Source organism: Podarcis erhardii, assembly GCF_964252035.2.
Source record: "Podarcis erhardii genome assembly, chromosome: 12".
Lineage (NCBI taxonomy): Eukaryota > Metazoa > Chordata > Lepidosauria > Squamata > Lacertidae > Podarcis > Podarcis erhardii.
The window spans coordinates 2321915-2341303 of NC_138513.1; the positions used below are offsets into that span (position 1 = coordinate 2321915).

Below are 19389 nucleotides of genomic sequence, written 5' to 3' on the forward strand. Positions count from 1 at the left end.
TTCTGCAAGCGAATTATTTAATACCTATGACAATTTAAGTTTGTTTTTTTTAAGTGTCCGCCACTTCGTAACCCCCTGGACCAGAGCGCGCCAGGCACTCCTGTCTTCCACTGCCTCCTGCAGTTTGGTCAAACTTATGCTGGTAGCTTCAAGAACCCTGTCCCACCATCTCGCCCTCTGTCGTCCCCTTCTCCTTGTGCCCTCCATCTTTCCCAACATCAGGGTCTTTTCCAGGGAGTCTTCTCTTCTCATGAGGTGGCCAAAGTCTTGGAGCCTCAGCTTCAGGATCTGTCCTTCCAGTGAGCACTCAGGGCTGATTTCCTTCAGAATGGAGAGGTTTGATCTTCTTGCAGTCCATGGGACTCTCAAGAGTCTCCTCCAGCACCAGAATTCAAAAGCATCCATTCTTCAGCGATCAGCCTTCTTTAAGGTCCATCTCTCACTTCCATACATCACTACTGGGAAAACCATAGCTTGAACTATGCCGGCCTTTGTCGGCAAGGTGATGTCTCTGCCTTTTAAGATGCTATCCAGCTTTGTCATTGCAGAGAGTTAGCGCCGATCAAATCTGAACTCTTACGTTACACTGGTGAGATCTTGTCAGGAGGTTGTAACAAAAATGGATGAGCCATTGGCACCCGAACAGGTGCATAGCATGTTAAGGAAATCTTAGGCTGTCTGAAGAGCGAGAGAAGCAGGTACATTGCAGAGGGTTGGACCGGATGACCTTTGGGTTCCCTTCGAACTCTACAATTCTATGATTCTAGGGAAGCCTGGCTTGATGGGTTGGAGAGCCCCACAGCAGGTGAGCCTCTTTGCCCCTCTTTCGGTTGCTAGTCCACCCCCCACCCCGTGGGACTTGCTACTTTTTCGCCCACAGCCGCCTCTCAACCCTGAGCGAGCCGAGCAGGAGGAAGCTGTGGTCTCCCTGCGTCCTGTTCGCCTTCTTGCTCAAGAGCAGAAGCTGACAGTTGTGCCTCGCCCTTCGGCAACGGCAGCCATTAGCCAGCAGCCTGGAGGAGCCCGGTAGGGTGGGTGGAGTGGAGTGAGACCCTTTTAAATTCAAGGCAGCCTTCTCAAACCCTCCCTCTGAAGAACTGGAGGCTTCATGGAGAATGAGGTAGGGATCTGCGGTTCCGTGTCCTGATAGCCTCCCAGTACTTCTAATATAGCGGTACCTCGGGTTACATACACTTCAGGTTACATACGCTTCAGGTTACAGACTTCACTAACCCAGAAATAGTGCTTCAGGTTAAGAACTTTGCTTCAGGATGAGAACAGAAATTGTGCTCCAGCAGCACGGCAGCAGCAGGAGGCCCCATTAGCTAAAGTGGTGCTTCAGGTTAAGAACAGTTTCAGATTAAGAATGGAATTCCGGAAGGAATTAAGTACTTAACCCGAGGTACCACTGTAAAGCTCTTCCAGTAAGCAAAGCTTCCCTCTCTCTCTTTATCCCTAAAACACCTCCCTTTCACCTCTGCACATGCTCAGGGGCACCCAGGCTCTCAGCCGTACCTCTCCGTCTTCTGTCTTGTCTGCCCAGCGGTTTTATCCCCTTCCAGTGTCCGTCAAACCATCTCTCTCTACTACCTCTTTTTTGGGGGGAGGGGGGACTTTGCACCATGAGCTACTTGGCAAATAAATAAAACAGAACCTCCCACCTTTTTTTTTATAGAATATTTATTAAAGTTTTCAAAAAATAATACAATGTGAAATAAAAAAGAAAAAATAACAAAAATACAAAAATAATTAAAAACACATACAATTTCCGTTACTTATTTTCTTTTAACTTATTTTCCAGACCTCCTCATACCTCCCTTTCTTGTATTCCAATTCAAATTGTTAGTTCAGCAAATCCTCACCATTAGTTTTTACTTATTTCTAAACCTTTTTTTCATATCTCTTAAGCATTACAGCTGGAAACCACTTAATTTCTGTCCGACATCATTCTAACATTCATTAATTTTACAATATTTCTGTAAGTAGTCTTTAAATTTCTTCCAGTCTTCTTCCGCCGACTCTTTTCCCTGGTCTCGGATTCTGCCGGTCATTTCTGCCAGTCCCATATAGTCCATCATCTTCATCTGCCATTCTTCCAGAGTGGGTAGATCTTGTGTCTTCCAGTATTTTGCAATAACAGAACCTCCCACCTTTTTGGGGGATCTCCAGAACTTACCTGTGGGGTTTTTCCACATCTCTGTGCGCAGGAGAAAAGGTACGCGGAAGCAGCCGAGCCTGCCAAGGGGACAGATATGTAGAAATGTTTCTTGAGCTTGCGAATTGGTGGGTCAGCTGAGAAACATTCCCAACCCAACGTCCTCTCTGTGCCTTGGAAGGAATGTTTGTTCATATAATGCCAATCCTGCCCTGATCAAAGTGCTGGTTTTGACCTATAATGTTCATATAATGCCAATCCAGGCCCAAATCAAAGTGCTGGTTTTGACCTATAAAGCCTTAAAGGGCTTGGGACCGCAATACCTCAAGGACCGCCTCTCTCCAGATGAACTGACCCGGCCCCTGCCCTCCTCCTGCAAGGCCCTTTCTCGTGTGTCCTCCCCACAAGAGGTCGGGGGGGGGGGCAAAAGAAGAACAAGGCCTTTTCTGCATGCAGTGGCTCCCCATTTGGAGTGTTCTCCCATTATATATATTTTAGGCACCAAGCGAAAATGTTCCTCTTCCGCCTGGCCTTTAGCTGATTGACATCCGATGCCCTTTAAAATGTGTTGTGGAAGAGGAGATCATTGGTTTGCGTCTGTTCTTCTTTTTATTATGTATTTGGTGTGTTTTTTTAATATTGCAATTTTATGTTTCGAGCTGTTCTGAGATCTATGAGTATAGCATGGTGTACAAACTTAAACAATAAGTTTCTGTTCTCAACAGCTGCTATATACCCTATCTCTTGGGTAATTCAGTGGAGCATCTAGAGATTCCAGGGTCACTTTTTGAGCTGTTTGCCAACAAGACAGGTGTACTGTTTGCGTGTGGGAGGGGTAGCTTTTTCCAGTTTTCTACCCATTTTGTTCCAGCTCTGTACCCATTTTGTGAGAATCTGCGTTCCTCCCATCTCCCCTCCTTGCCCAGTAATAGCAAGCGTGTCTTCCCGGGTCGCATAGCAGCCACAAAGGCATCCTTGTTGTCCAATTTGAAAGGCTCCCTTGGTGATTGTTGTGGCTAGGCACCGGGATCTGCGGGAGGGCTCTGCAAAGAATGGCAAGCTGAGCCCACCCCCTGGCAGTGCTGGGGTGGCACAGCTACAGCCCCACCCACTTTGGCCAGCAAGCCTTGCCCAGGACACCAAGCTGGCCTCATCAGCCCTTTGTGGCTTAGGGCCCTCGTATTTACGGGACCGCCTCTCCTGGTCTGCCCCGCAGAGGACCTTAAGGTCCATGAATAGCCATAGTTTAGAGGTCCCGGGCCCTAAGGAAGCCAGATTATCCTCCGCCAGGGCCTTCTCAGTGATGGCCCCAACCTGGTGGAATGCTCTGTCCCATGAGACCAGGACCCTGCAGGATTTAACCTCCTTCCGCAGGGCCTGTAAGACAGAGCTATTCCGCCTGGCTTTCAATTTGAACTTAGCCTGATCTTTTATTCCCCTTCCTTCCCTCCCCTTCCCCTTTTATGAAGATTACCCGCTCTGGGATCCCACAGCTAATTCTCCCCTGGTCCCCTCGCTGGCCCAAATAGGACTAATTCAGCCAGCTAGCCCCAGTTTATTGGATGGATTTTCCCCTTAAATTGATTTTTGAATTCTGAATTTATCGTTATTCACGTTTTATACTGTATTTTATGCTGTTTTTAGTTGCATCAATTAAGTGTTTTAAATTTGTTGTTAGCCGCCCTGAGCCCGGTTTTCTGAACCGGGAAGGGCGGGGTATAGATAAAAAAATATTTATTATCAGGCCAGATGTGGATGGCTTCCCCTCGAGAGCCTTTGGGCTGCCTACTTCTGCATTTCTTTACGGAAGCGTGGCGCTGCTTTGCAAGCCTGTATTTGCTTTCTTGCAGGCGTGGGCGGCCTGTGGCCCTCTGGAGGTTTGCCAAACTGCATCTCCCATCATTCCTGGCCATTGGCCATGCTTGCTGGGGATGATGGGAGTTGTAGTTCAGCAACCTCCAGAGGTTCCCCTAACCCTGCATTGCTTGCCAGACTCGCTCAAACGGTTTCCGGCCCCATCATAAAAAGGTAAAGGGACCCCTGACCATTAGGTCCAGTCGTAGATGACTCTGGGGTTGCGGTGCTCATCTCGCTTTATTGGTACAGCTTCCGGGTCATGTGGCCAGCATGACTAAGCCACTTCTGGCGAACCAGAGCAGCGCACAGAAACGCCGTTTACCTTCCCGCCGGAGTGGTACCTATTGATCTACTTGCACTTTGACGTGCTTTTGAACTGCTAGGTTGGCAGGAGCAGGGACCGAGCAATGGGAGCTCACCCCGTCGCAGGGATTCGAACCGCTGACCTTCTGATCGGCAAGTCCTAGGCTCTGTGGTTTAACCCACAGCGCCACCCGCGTCCCTTATCATAGGTAGAATCGTATCTCCTGGCTTTCCTCAGCCGCCTTTGAATCACAACCACAGCAGAGCCACCATTCGTAGATTGCAGTCTGAAGGGCACTGGGTTGCGGGAGGCAGAAGCAGTAGCTACCTGGGGCTGCTGGCAGGCCTCTTTGGTCCATCTGCTTCAAGTTCCCGGCAGGGAAAAGTCTCCACTCTGCAGCCTCCTTCTAGCTATAACAAGACTCGAACCTGCTACCGCAGCTTCCTACACTGTTGCTAATGTTCCTGAGAGCTAGAATGTCAGGAGTGCATGCAGGAGCCAGGCCCTGTGACCAGTAGGGCTTCGGAGGACTGGGGCCTTCCTAAGTTTGTTCTGGAGAGGCAAGGCGCGGCCGCACAGGTGAGGCTGATTGGTAACTCACTGCACCTGGTGGCAAGAGCCAGGAAAGGATATAAGGTCAGCATTTCCCTTTGGCTCTTTGCCACAGCAACACGCTTCCTGCCTTGCTGTGTTTGGCTTATTGCTTCCTGATCCTTGAACCTTGGCTCTCCGTGGTTGCTGCCACGGTGCAGAGTGCCTTTCAGCAGTTTTTGACTAGGAGAGCTAAACCTTCAGATTAGACTACTGCCATGCATTATACATGGGGCTGCCTTTGAAGACTGCTCAGAAACTGCAGCCAATCCAAAATACAGCTGTGAACATTGGAACCTGTGAGGTGGTCCATCTTTTGCAGGGTTGTGGCAGTGGGCTAGATCACATTCTGCTTGTGCCTGTTCTGTCGATTGGGTTTTTCTGAACAGTGCCGTGGCGTGGGGGGTGCAGGGGGGGCCGGGCACAACATGGGGGGGCGCGCTCGCACTCGCAGCTCTTTGCCCCTACCTGGCTCACTCAGGGTTAGGGGGCGCAAATTACTTGCCTTGCCCGGGTGCTGACAACCCACGCTACGCCACTGCTTCTGAAATGTACTGAAGTCTTACCAATAAACCAGCAAAAGTCTGATTACTGAGGAAGAGTGGAAATGACTGTTTGTGCATGCCAAGTCTGCCTGCTCCTGTAATGTGCACGAGGTGGTCTTTGCAGCTGCCCAATGAATACCCTATACAGTGGATGCTTGGCTTGCGAACGTGATCCGTGCAGGATGCACGTTTGCAACCTGCAGCGTCCGCAACCCGCAGTGGCGCGTCTGCACATGCGCGGGTTGCAATTCGGTGCATGCGCAAAGCACGATTTAGCCCTTCTGCGCATGCGCAACCGCCAAAACCCAGAAGTAACCTGTTTTGGTACTTCCGGGTTTTGGTGGTCCATAACCTGAAAAAGCACAACCTGAAGCATCTGTAACCCGAGGTATGGACTGTAATTGCTTGTACGTAGGGAACTTAACTAAAATACAGTGGTACCTCGGGTTACATACGCTTCAGGTTACAGACGCCTCTAACCCAGAAATAGTGCTTCAGGTTAAGAACTTTGCTTCAGGATGAGAACAGAAATCGTGCTCCGGTGGCACGGCAGTAGCAGGAGGCCCCATTAGCTTAAGTGGTGCTTCAGGTTAAGAACAGCTTCAGGTTAAGGACGGACCTCTGGAACGAATTAAGTACTTAACCCGAGATACCACTATAATGGCATGGAACTAGTCCTGGGTCAATTTGCCTTTTTAGTGGTGGTGAGGCCCGGCCCGGCCACACCAGAAGCCCATGCTGTTGCTTGGGGTCCCAGCAGCAGCATCCTTTTGCCCCAGAATCCTTTGTAGTGTCAAAGCCAACGATTTCTGATGTTTCAAGAGACCCAGTCTCCCCTCTCCTTCGATCTTGCAAGGTAGAGCCATGGGGACGGGCAGCAGGAGACCCGGACCAGTGTGGTTCCCAGCTGGGGTTGGTTGGGGTGAGGGTTGTTGAAAGAAAGTACCCTGCCGCCTATAATTCTTTTTTTAGCTAATAAAGCTCCGCACCTGGCGGAGAACCAGCCATTCATTTGGGGGGAAAGTTATAGAGGAACAGGTGAATAATGAGCTCTTTCAAAAAGCAAGGCGAAGCAGCCTGCAATTAATATAATGGTTGCTCAGCTCATTGAAACTGGGAACACTCTGCTCTGTTCCATCTTTTTTTTGTTCCTCCTCCGTCGAAAAATAGCTACCTTAATTGATTCATATCTGACAGGCAGTGCTCCACTTTGGCACAAACAAGGTAGCTCTGTGGGCATAGCAGTCAGGTCCGCCAAGTGCTGGTCCTAAAGAGATAGCTGTCAACTTACAGATTTGAAAATAAGGGACCTGCAGCCTCACCTGTTCCAGGCACTCCAGTCTTCCTGTCCTCCTGCAGTCTGGTCAAACTCATGCTGGGTAGCTTCGAGAACACTGTCCAACCAACTTTGTAACCAGAGGTTCAACTGAATAGAATCTGAATCACATGCACCACAAGGCCTATGCAGCCTCAACTTAAGATGGCTCCCCGGCCTGGCTTTGCACTGCAAAGTTTGCAGCAGCACATGCAACAAAATGGCGTCCAGCATTCAAAACCCCCCTCAGCTTGCATTAACTAGCCACACACAAGGCATGCAAGCTCCACCCCCCAGTCGTTCTTAGACTTCTTATTGGGTGAGCAACACAGCCAAGCAACACAGTTGGAGCCTCCCTCCTCCCTGGCCGGGAGGGAGGGAGGGAGGGAGAGGTGCCGCTTCCTTTGAAACCTGGGAAATTTAAGGGACATCATCAGTAAGGGACAGCAGCGGGACACGGCGCTGGGATAAGGGACTGTCCCTTCAAATAAGGGACACTTGACAGCTATGCCTAAAGTGTCTCTCTCTCTCTCTTCTCCCCCACCCCTTTCTGCCCCGCAGCCTGGCATAGTCTCCCCTTTCAAGCGGGTCTTCCTGAAAGGCGAAAAGGTGGGTCGGGACAAGAAGACCCAGGAGAAGGTGACAGAGAGGCGGCCGCTGCACACGGTCTCCGTCCCTTTGCCTGACCGGGTGGATCCCGACATCCTCTTGAACGACTACATCGAAAAGGAAGTGAAGGTAACCACAGCCTGCTCCTGGCTTCGGCCGCTTAGCCTCTTCCCCATCTGCAGGGGCGGCCTGGCCTGTTTCAGTGCAGGAGCTGTAGCCGCCAGGCCCAGATTGGGGGGGGGGGCATATGGGCCACTTGGCCCGGGCATCCGATTCCAAAGGGGGCCTCGGTCAGAATATTCACAATCATTTTGTCTTTATATTCAGATTCGGTTCAAGCCTTGAAATAAAATGATTTGTCAGCATAACTTTTGTGAAAATTATTTACAGTGGTGCCCCGCAATACGAACGCCTCGCAAGACGGAAAACCCGCTAGACGAAAGGGTTTTCCGTTTTGGAGGCGCTTCGCTAAACGAATTTCTCTATGGGGTTGCCTCGCAAGACGAAAAAATATTGCGAGTTCCCGCGGTTTTCCCCCCGCTTTTTTTTGCCCTTTCCCTAAGCGCTAAGCCGCTTATCAGCTGTTCCGCTGATAAGCCGCTTCTCAGCTGATCGCTAAAAGCCGCTAGACCGCTAATAGCGCTAATCCGCTAAGCTGTCAATGGGCTTGCTTCGCAAGACGAAAAAACCGCTAGACGAAGAGAATCGCGGAACGGATTAATTTCGTCTTGCGAGGCACCACTGTATGTTGTTTAGTCATTTAGTCGTGTCCGACTCTTCGTGACCCCCTGGACCAGAGCACGCCAGGCCCTCCTGTCTTCCACTGCCTCCTGCAGTTTGGTCAAACTCATGCTGGTAGCTTCAAGAACACTGCCCAACCATCTCGTCTCTGTCGTCCCCTTCTCCTTGTGCCCTCCATCTTTCCCAACATCAGGGTCTTTTCCAGGGAGTCTTCTCTTCTCATGAGGCGGCCAAAGTCTTGGAGCCTCAGCTTCAGGATCTGTCCTTCCAGTGAGCACTCAGGGCTGATTTCCTTCAGAATGGAGAGGTTTGATCTTCTTGCAGTCCATGGGACTCTCAAGAGTCTCCTCCAGCACCAGAATTCAAAAGCATCCATTCTTCGGCGATCAGCCTTCTTTATGGTCCAGCTCTCACTTCCCTACATCACTACTGGGAAAACCATAGTTTTTACTAAAATTATTTATATACTTACTTATTTATAAGACTTCAGTTATCCCCAGGGTAAAAAAAGGGGGGGCACATTATCTACCTGGCCCGGGCCTCTTCCTGGCTCTGCAAGGCTCTGGTAGCCGCCCCGCCAAAGAGTCACCGGGGTTGTCGTTGTCGTAAATTTGCATACCTCTCTTTTCATCCGAAGATCCCAGGGCACTTTGCAACAGAAAAATAAAAAACGAGAGTACAAAATGCCTAATAAAAACAAAAACAAACCGATAACCTCCTTCCCACAAACACATTTTAAAAGCCAGGGAATGATATTCAGCCAAATACCCAGAGGAAGAGAAACTTTTTCGCCTGGTGCCTAAAGGCCCTAGGCCAAGGTCCCTGGGGAAAGCATTCCGCAAATAATAAAAGCTTATTTGATACACTGATTACATTAAAATACTGGTTACAGGTAGGTAGCCGTGTTGGTCTGCCGTAGTCGAAACAAAATAAAAAAATTCCTTCCAGTAGCAACTTAGAGACCAACTAAGTTTGTTATTGGTAGGAGCTCTTCTTCAGATAATACTGCTTAAACATGAAGGCCAAGCATATTGCTTCCAATTTACTGGCCTTGCTAGTTAGGGGTGATGGGAGTTGTAGTTCCACAACAACTGTGAAGAAAGACTGGTTTAGGTGGAGCTTTCTGGGTGGAGTGTGTCACCCGTGCTCCTTCCTCTGTCATACTCCCCTCAAAGGTGGTCTCCCGTTTTTAAGAGCAGGGCTTTTCGCATTCCTGCGAGATGCATTAGCGGGGTTTTGCGGAGAGGCCTTCTCTCTTCCCCGGGGCATGTTGAGAATCGCACTGGCCTCCAGAGGACCGAGGGGCAGTTGGTGCCTGCTTTCGTCTAACTCTGACAATTCTTCTTTTTCTTTTTCTTTAATTTTTATTAAATTTTTCAAGAAATAGAAATTGAACAAAGAAAACAAAGAACAATGCATAACACTGTAAACACACTTATGTACATATTTTCCAAAATGAAAACTAATAAAAAAAGGAAAAATAGAAGATAATAAAGAAAAAAGAAAAGAAAAAAATACTTTTCATAACCTGAAATATTACGACATTCTTGCTTCAAATGCTGCAATATATAAATCTTAGTTAAAATATTATAAAAGACCTCCACTGCATTCACCACACGTCTCTTAGTTTTCTTGCTCGCATTTACATCTGTTCTTCAATCATTTCCTTTCCTTAGGTTCTTTCATAACCAATCAAATCTTTATGTTCTCTGTATTCTTCACAAGGTCAGTCTAGACACAACCAAACTTTTGTATTTGAGCCCTGCTTGTATAAATAATCATTTAAACATTTCCATTGTTTCTGAATTAAAATTATTTTTTTTTTACTTAAGCCTTATTAAATCCTTCAATTTTGCTAACTCCAGGTACTCACAAAGTTTACTTCACCATTCCCCCTGACAATTCTTCATTGCTTTCCAGTATTTAGGTCAATTAGCATCGGTCCCAGGGTACCTGAACCCCTCCAGCCGAACAGAAGTTCTGCATTTGATAGACAATGCAAAGGTGCGTACCAGCTTGTCTTGAGTTTCTCTCTTCCCCCAGTTCTGGCGTGTTACCCTTCTTTGAGAAGCATTTCCACCTGGGGAGAAGATTTCATAGAACCATAGAAATGCAGAGGGACCACGTGGATCATCTGATCCAACCCCTGGAATGCAGGAATCGTGGGATTTAGAATAGAATAGAATTTATTATTTATACCCCGCCCATCTGGCCGGCCCTCCCCAGCCACTCTGGGTGGCCTCCAACAGAGTATTAAAATACAGTGGTCTGTTAAACATTAAAAGCTTCCCTAAAGAGGGCTGCCTTCAGATGTCTTCACGGCCTAGGAGCCTCGTACCTACAGGACTGCCTCTCCCGGTATGCCCCGCGGAGGACCTTAAGGTCCATAAATAGCAACACCCTAGAGGTCCCGGGCACTAAGGAAGTCAGATTAGCCTCAACCAGGGCCAGGGCCTTATCAGTGATGGCTCCAGCCTGGCGGAACGCTCTGTCTCCTGAGACCAGGGCCCTGCGGGATCTGATTTCTTTCCGCAGGGCCTGTAAGACAGAGTTGTTCCGCCTGGCCTTTGGCTTGAAGCCAATTTGATTCCCTCCCCCTCTTTCTTTTTCCTTTCTCCTCCTGTGATGAGGCTGCATTGTAATGTTTTAATGTTGTATTTTAATCTTGTTTTTAAGTTGTATTCATTCAACTTGTTTTTATTATTGCTTGTTAGCCGCCCTGAGCCCAGTCTTGGCTGTGGAGGGCGGGGTATAAATAATTTTTTTATATTTATTATTATTATTATTATTACTACTACTACTATAAAAGTCTGGCAGTTGTTCTTCTCTTTGACGTCTGGTGGGAGGGCGTTCCACAGGGCGGGTGCCACCACCGAGAAGGCCCTCTGCCTGGTTCCCTGTAACTTGGCTTCTCGCAGCTAGGGAATCACCAGAAGGCCCTCGGAGCTGGACCTCAGTGTCCGGGCAGAACAATGGGGGTGGAGACGCTCCTTCAGGTATACAGGACCGAGGCCATTTAGGGCTTTCAAAGTCAGCACCAACACTTTGATTTGTGCTCGGAAATCTTGAGATTTGAACCCAAGACCCCGAGAGTCCCGTGCTTTACCAGCTGAGCTATCCCTCCTCGTGGTCGTTTAATACCCTGCCTCTTCTTCCCCTCCCGCCTTCGTCCTAGAGGGCTCATAAGCTTCCAGGGCAGCTGACGCAGGAACACGACGCTGTGATCAGCCTCTCCGCCTACAACGTCAAACTGGTGTGGCGGGATGGCGAAGATATCATACTCAGGGTCCCAATCCATGACATCGCATCGGTTTCCTACATCCGCGACGACTCCTCGCACCTGGTGGTGTTGAAAACAGGTAGGCTGGCGAAGGGGTTGATTGGGGGGGGGGGCTTGGTAGCCACAAGAGCCTGCTGCGTCCATCAGCTCTTGTGCAGCTCTCCTGGGGGGCAGCTAAGTGTCCCATCTGCGGTAGGGCTCTGCTGCGTCTGAGAAAGACCGATTCTGTCAGAGAACAAACTGTTCAGCCATGGAACAGACTCCCTCGGCAATGCAAATCACGGAATCAGAGAATTGGAAAGGACACAGAGGGCCATCTAGGCCAACCCCCAAGGAAGGAGAGTCCGCAAGCTCCCGAGAGAGTCCGTTCCCCGGTCAGACAGCTCCCACCGCCAGAACGTTCTTCCTGATGTTTAGTCCGAATCTCCTTTCTTGTACAGTCATACCTCATGTTACGTTTGCTTCATGTTAGGCTTTTTCAGATTGTGTCCCGCGACAACCCGGAAGTACCGAAAAGGGTTACTTCCGGGTTTCGGCGCATGCGCAGAAGCACCAAATTGCGCTGTGCACTTGCACAGATACGGCGCTTCATGTTGCGGGCTTTTTGTGTTGCGAACGGGCCTCCGGAACGGATCCCGTTCACAACCAGAGGTAGAAGAGTTGGATTTGATATCCCGCTTTATTACTACCCAAAGGAGTCTCAAAGCGGCTAACAATCTCCTTTTCCCTTCCTCCCCCACAACAAACACCCTGTGAGGTGAGTGGGGCTGAGAGACTTCAGAGAAGTGTGACTGGCCCAAGGTCACCCAGCAGCTGCAGGTGGAGGAGCGGGGAATCGAACCCGGTTCACCAAATTACGAGTCCACCGCTCTTAACCACTACACCACACTGGCTCTCTGGTACCACTGTACAGTCATACCTCGGGTTACAGAAGCTTCAGGTTGTGTTTTTTCAGGTTGCGGACTGCCAAAACCCGGAAGTACCGGAATGGGTTACTTCCGGGTTTCGGTGGTCAAGCTTGCGCAGAAGCGCTAAATCGTGCTTTGCGCAGAAGCACCGAATCGCAACCTGTGTGTGCACAAACACAGGTTGCGAACGCTGCGGGTTGTGAACTTGCATCCCGCATGGATCACGTTCACAACCCGAGCGTCCACTGTACTCAGTTCTGGTCGAATTTACCCCAAATGCTCAGCGATACAAATCCCATCAGCCACCCATTCAATTCAATAGTCTGATTCCGGATAAAGCAACTTCCTATGTTCCTAAATGAGTGTTTTCCCTACTGTTAAGCAAATGCACAGTGTTCGTTTTAAAAATTACTTTATTAATAAAAGAAAGCACATAAATAAATACTGTCACAGCAGCTTGAAAGCAGCATAAAGTTGGGCATTACCACTGAAATTGTCGTTCCAGAACATTACAAAAGAAATACCCTTTTTTTCCCATGGGGGTGTGGTGGGGTTATGCAGAATCACGCAAGCATAGCAGCTTGCCTCCTGGTTCCACTAATGGCCTCTGGTTTTTCTCAGCTCAGGACCCCGGGATTTCCCCCAACCAGAGTCTTTGTGCCGAAAGCTTGAAAGCTCTTACGTCAGGGTCTCTCTCGGAGAGCGGAGCGGTTCCTGTCGAAGCTTGCTGCCTGGTGGTCCTGGCTACGGAGAATAAAGTAAGATATGTCTGCCTCTCTCCCCTCCCCTCCCCTCCCCTCCCCTTCCCTCCCCTTCCTCAGGCAGGTCCGTTTTTGACAACAAGACTTCCGTTTGCCAGGAAAGATCTTGCCTTCACCTTGGACAAGTGCAGCTATGCAGGTGAAAGAGGCATCGACTCTGGGTCATATTACGCTCTCTTGTGGTCTAATAAGGCAGCCTTCTCTCACAGATACAGCAAAGCAGGATTTTTCCAGTTAGGAAAAAATAGTGTCTGTGGTGACAGCAGTCACGAAATTAAAAGACGTCTGCTCCTTGGGAGAAAGGCGATGGCAAACCTAGACAGCATCTTAAAAAGCAGAGACATCACCTTGCCAACAAAGGTCCGTATAGTTAAAGCTATGGTTTTCCCAGTACTGATGTATGGAAGTGAGAGCTGGACCATAAAGAAGGCTGATCGCCGAAGAATGGATTCTTTTGAATTCTGGTGCTGGAGGAGACTCTTGAGAGTCCCATGGACTGCAAGAAGATCAAACCTCTCCATTCTGAAGGAAATCAGCCCTGAGTGCTCACTGGAAGGACAGGTCCTGAAGCTGAGGCTCCAAGACTTTGGCCGCCTCATGAGAAGAGAAGACTCCCTCGAAAAGACCCTGATGTTGGGAAAGATGGAGGGCACAAGGAGAAGGGGACGACAGAGGATGAGATGGTGGGACAGTGTTCTCGAAGCCACCAGCATGAGTTTGACCAAACTGCGGGAGGCAGTGGAAGACAGGAGTGCCTGGTGTGCTCTGGTCCAGGGGGTCACTAAGAGTCGGACACGACTAAACAACAAGAAGTATATGTGGAATGGATGCTTAAACGATCACCTTCCTGCCTGCAGATGTGCAACTTACAGGCACAGAGCATTTTGTTTTATTTGAGACCTCTGCCCAGTAATAATTCTGCCCACCAGAAATCATTTGTCAGCGGCAACTGGAGATGGTGACCCTGTCAAAAACTTGCGCTGTGGATAGAAATGTTCCAGTATTTTTTTCCCTTTTCATAGAACGCCAGGAAATTTTGCTTCTGCCTGAATCGTGCCTCTGAAGTATTATTCTTATCTGAAGTGTTATCATTACTTTATGAATTACGTGCATCTCATGACAATTTACCGACACACCATAAGAATAGCTGATAGTTTTTTAAAAGCGGGGCAAAACACGACTGAAGATAGGTTAATAAAACCCATGGAAAATAAGCACCTTCCACCCAGCTGGTGGGAAATCTTACTGAAACAAGTACCTTGAAGTGTTTCTCGAAGGCGCAGATATCAGGTGCCTGTCGTATATCAGCAGGGATGCTGTTCTGCAGAACACAGGCAGCCTCGCTGAAACCCTTGCTCTGCGTGAACTGTGGAGTTGACTTCTGATATCTTATGGCAATGTTAGGGATCCTGTGTTTCTCCAGAGATTGCTGGACTCCAACTCCCATCATTGACCATCCCACCTGGGACTGATGGGAGCTGCAGTCTTCTTTGGCGATCCCTCGTAGCCAAAGATTTTAGCTAGATTCCCATGCATGTACTTTGTAACTAAGTCTGCCTTCAGGGATCCAACTGTGAACTGAATGTGAGTAAACTTCTTTTATATACAGTGGTGCCTCGCAAGACGAAATTAATCCGTTCCATGAGGCTCTTCGTATAGCGGTTTTTGCGTCTTGCGAAGCAAGCCCATTGACAGCTTAGTGGATTAGCGCTATTAGCGGTTTAGCGGCTTTTAGCGGATCAGTTGATAAGCGGCTTAGGGCTTAGGAAAGGGGGGGGGAGGGACAAAACCCCGCAGGAACTCGCAAGACATTTTCGTCTTGCGAAGCAAGCACATAGGGAAATTTGTTTTGTGAAGCGCCTCCAAAACGGAAAACCCTTTCGTCTAGCGGGTTTTCCGTCTTGTGAGGCGTTCGTCTTGCGGGGCACCACTGTACTTTACACAAGATTATGGTGTGTTTATTCTTTTAAGATGGATAAAAGGGAACTTACTGTTGGGATACAGCCAGGGAGAAAAAGGCATCAGGCAGCCTATACATCATCTCCAGACGATCCATCAATCTCCCGTAGAACAGCATCAGTCAATTAGCGACACGAGCCTCAAACACATTCCAGGACTTGTGCACGCCCTTTTCAGCAGACTCCGCAACAGAAGATGCACCCAGAAGAGCATATTTACAACTTTATTCAACGGTTGAAGGGCGTGCACGAATATACAATTCAATATTGAACTGTATAAAATAGTGAGGGGCTTACGCAAGCCCTGCAACCCGCTATCCACTGTGCGTTAAAAGGGGGAATGTGAAACTCTGCTAAGTTATAGGACTTGCTAGCGCAAATTAGGAAGGATATTAATAAACAGTATACCCTCTCCTGCCTCCCCGGACATTCCCACAGTCCCCATTTCCAGATTTCCAGCATGTGCAGGGTCGCATGCCGCTAGATCGCACGTAAATGGGGAGTTACCTGTAATTAGCCAAAAGCCGTTCAATTTGTCTCTCGGCCATAGTTTTGATGAAACAAGTTTGTTTTGCATGTCTGATGAGCTTAAGATGGGGGAAGTTGGGAGTTCCCCTCTTCTCCTCCAAAGCCCATCCAACCTGTAATAATAATAATAATAATAATAATAATAATAATAATAATAATAATAAATTTTTATTTATATCCCGCCCTGTTCTGTCCTTCTCCAGGTAACTGCAGAGGAACTCTGCTCGCTTCTCAGCCAAGTCTTCCACATTGTTTACACGGAGTCCACCATAGACTTCCTCGACAGAGCAATATTCGACGGGGCCTCCACGCCAACGCGACACCTCTCCCTGCACAGCGGTAGGAGAAACAGCCACGGTTTGGGTTCCTTTTGCAAGTGGCTGCTGCAGAGGGGAAGCAAGCGGGCCCTCACATGCTCCAGTTCCAGCTGCACGACTGAGCGGTCATGTGATCTCACCTTTGCCTACCTGGCATCCTCCCAGAGATGATGGGAGTTGTAGCATGGGCAGAGCGTGAGGTTGGCAAAGGTGGCTCTAAACTTGCTGTTGGGGTGGGGGAAGGGGGTCATTGGTTCATGGGGATTTTTTTCTTGTTTCATCATGTAATGTAATAATAATAATAAATAATAATAATACATTTTTAGTTATATCCCGCCCTCCCCAGCCGAAACCGGGCTCAGGGCGGCTAACAACAATAAAATAATACAGCATTCTAAAAACATTTAATTATAAAATTAATTCAAATCATAATTGATGGCAACCATTGGGCTAGAGTTCTGTGAAGACTGCCAAAGGAGGGAGTCAGGCTGTGCCCTGGGCCAAAGGCTTGGGGGAACAGCTTTGTCTTGCAGGCCCTGCGGAAAGATGTCAAGTCCCGCAGGGCCCTAGTCTCTTGGGACAGAGCGTTCCACCGGATCGGAGCCACAGCCGAAAAAGCCCTGGCTCTAGTTGAGGCCAGCCTAACCTCTCTGTGGCCTGGGACCTTCAAGATGTTTTTGTTTGAAGACCGTAATGTAATGTAATATATATAGAGAGAGAGGGAAAATATAATTAAAATTATTATTATTATTATTATTATTAATAATAATAATAATAATATCCACCGGTGGCAAACTGGGCTGAAGTGGCTTCCCTCATCTCCTCTAGCTTGGACAGAGGAGGCTTCCATGTAGTGTCTATTTAGCCCAGATATTTCCATTCATTTTTTCATTTCCCTTTTTAATTTGCATACCACCTTTCTCTGGCTACTTCCTTGCAGATGACTCTTCTACAAAAGTGGATCCTAAAGATTCCTACGAAACGGAAGCAAGCACTTTGTGAGTATACTTAGGGCAGCAAGCAAGAATGGGGCATCTGCAGGGCTTTTTTTCAGTTGGAACTCAGTTCTGACACCTCCCAGGTAGGCACCACTGTTATTATAACAGAACAAGGCAGGCGTTCATGCTGAGTTCTGGCACCTCTTTTTCCAGAAAAATAGCACTGGGCGTGTGTGTATTTATTTCACAAAATCCGTATATTGCTTAATTGTAAGTAAAACGTCTGCTAGCTTCCCAAAGCACTCGGTGCCGTCCCATGTGGTATGAGACAATGGAGCGCTCCTCTATTCTTTATCAAACAGTTCCCCCCCTTCCAAACCTTCAACCAAAAAAAGGCTCCCAGAACAGGCAAAAAGAGAGCAGGTATCAGTTCAGTCGAGGGACGCGGGTGGCGCTGTGGGTTAAACCATAGAGCCTAGGGCTTGCCGATCAGAAGGTTGGCAGTTTGAATCCCCGCGACGGGGTGAGCTCCCATTGCTCAGTCCCTGCTTCTGCCAACCTAGCAGTTCAAAAGCACGTCAAAGTGCAAGTAGACAAATAGGTACCATTCCAGCGGGAAGGTAAACGGCGTTTCCGTGCGCTGCTCTGGTTCGCCAGAAGTGGCTTAGTCCTGCTGGCCACATGACCCGGAAGCTGTATGCCGGCTCCCTCGGCCAATATAGCGAGATGAGCGCCGCAACCCTAGAGTCAGCCATGACTGGACCTAATGGTCAAGGGTCCCCTTTACCTTTACCTTATCAGTTCAGTCCCGAACCCTCAGGCTTACAACCCGACTGACGCAGCACGAAAGGAAAACTGACGGGGAGGGAGGAGGAGATGGAAGGCCCCTCAGCTCAGTGAGGGTGACGCGTGGACCTGTTGTGCATTTGCAGTTCTTTCCCCGAGTCCTTGGAGACCGGTGGCAACTCCCCTTCTTCCTTCTCGGCACAGCCATCTCCCCACGCCAAGGCGGCCAGCGAGAGCGAGCTGAGCACCACCGCAACAGAGCTGCTCCAGGACTACATGATGACGGTAGGGGCAGGGAGGAAGGTTTTCCCCAGGGAAATCTTGGTCCCCTTTGGGGGGGTAGGGGTGGGACCAAGGGGCTTGTCACACACTTAGCGGGGGGTTCATTGGAAGCTGCAAGCATAGCTGCCCACTTACAGATTTGAAAATAAGGGACCAGCAGCCTCGAAAATAAGGGATCAGCAGCCAAAATAAGGGATTTTGCTATTGTAAAGAGTTGCATACATTGTTAGGATTGAGAGATGCTGTCATTTTTTTATTTTATTTTTTAAATTGTTACTGATTTTAACATATAAATTATAAAATGTACTTATACAATCTTTTTAGACTTCCATCAGCATCCACCGTTTTAACCACTTCTTATGCATTTCTTAACTTTATATTGCCTTTACATCTCTTAACAAATCATCCTTACCCTTCACCAATTTTGCAGTACTTCCAATAATACTCCTCACAAAACTTCTTGCAAACCTACAAACGTCGTCTGGATCTTCACAAATGCTTTTCAAGTAGTCCGTAAATTTACTCCAGTCTTCCGTGAATTTATGGTCCCGCCGGTTTCGAATCCTTCCTGTTAGCATTGACAGATGCTGTCAATTCGACATGAGGCAGTCGCAGCACCGTGGCAGCCGCTGAAGCGCCACCCTTCTGCGTCCCTCTCCATCCCCTCCTCTTCCTCCTCCCTCAGGCCGCCTCCTCAGCTGCTGCCACCACCGCTGCCGCCTCCGGGCTTGTGGGCGAGAGTCTTTCTCTCCCTTCCCCCCTCTCTCGGGTGGGGAAGGGCCGATGAAACTCCTCGCGCCAGGATGACAGCACCAGCGCGCGCTGTCTCTTGCGGCGGAGGACCCCAAGCCACTGCTTCCCTCCCGAGCCGGGCAAGCATGAAACCCGGGAAATTTAAGGGACATCATCAATAAGGGACAGCAGCGGGACACGGCGCTGGGATAAGGGAGTTTTCCGCCAAATACGGGACGGTTGACAGCTATGGCTGCAAGTCCCTTACTCTTCCTTTAGAGAAGCAGTGGGATGCTGTGGCCTCCGGTTGGTGCCAGGACTACAACTCCCATCATCCTCCAGTCCACTGGCTGTGATGGCTGAGGCTGATGGGAGTCCAAGGACATTTTGGGGGTGGCCTGGGCCAGGCCTGCCCTGCTCCTACCTGCGACCCTCCCCAGCCAGCCAGGGAGTGGAGTCTGCAATTATTATTATTTTATTCATTTTCCAAATTACTACCAATCCAAAAACATTAATGCAATTTTTAAAAATCGGGTTTCCCGCTTCTGTTGCAAACATATGTTGGCCATTTCCTGCCACAGCTACATCGTTTCTTATTTAGTGTTCAGTTGTCATCCATCATGTTCAAATATATAAAAGGATGTCACATAGAGGAGGGAGAAAGGTTGTTTTCTGCTGCTCCAGAGAAGCGGACATGGAGCAATGGTTCCAAACTACAAGAAAGAAGATTCCACCTAAACATTAGGAAGAACTTCCTGACAGTAAGAGCTGTTGGACAGTGG

At 48.7% G+C, this 19389-nt stretch overlaps 1 protein-coding gene and 1 long non-coding RNA gene across 3 annotated transcripts in view; both read left to right on the forward strand.

The window, feature by feature from the left end:
* Positions 1–19389, forward strand: part of LOC309326124 — a 154040-nt gene that overhangs the window by 127251 nt on the left and 7400 nt on the right. The window lies entirely within an intron of this gene.
* The window catches only part of CCM2 (CCM2 scaffold protein), a 51848-nt gene that overhangs the window by 25059 nt on the left and 7400 nt on the right, over positions 1–19389 (forward strand). The window contains exons 1-8 of one of the 2 annotated variants that reach the window (XM_081834450.1): positions 962–1120; positions 7329–7505; positions 10038–10121; positions 11293–11476; positions 12927–13063; positions 15756–15891; positions 16810–16867; positions 17740–17878. In XM_081834450.1, the coding sequence (XP_081690576.1) occupies positions 1109–1120; positions 7329–7505; positions 10038–10121; positions 11293–11476; positions 12927–13063; positions 15756–15891; positions 16810–16867; positions 17740–17878 (927 nt within the window). In that variant the 5' untranslated portion in view covers positions 962–1108. Of the gene's footprint in view, positions 1–961; positions 1121–7328; positions 7506–10037; positions 10122–11292; positions 11477–12926; positions 13064–15755; positions 15892–16809; positions 16868–17739; positions 17879–19389 lie in introns of those variants that run through there. The other variant, XM_081834449.1, reaches the window with a different exon arrangement.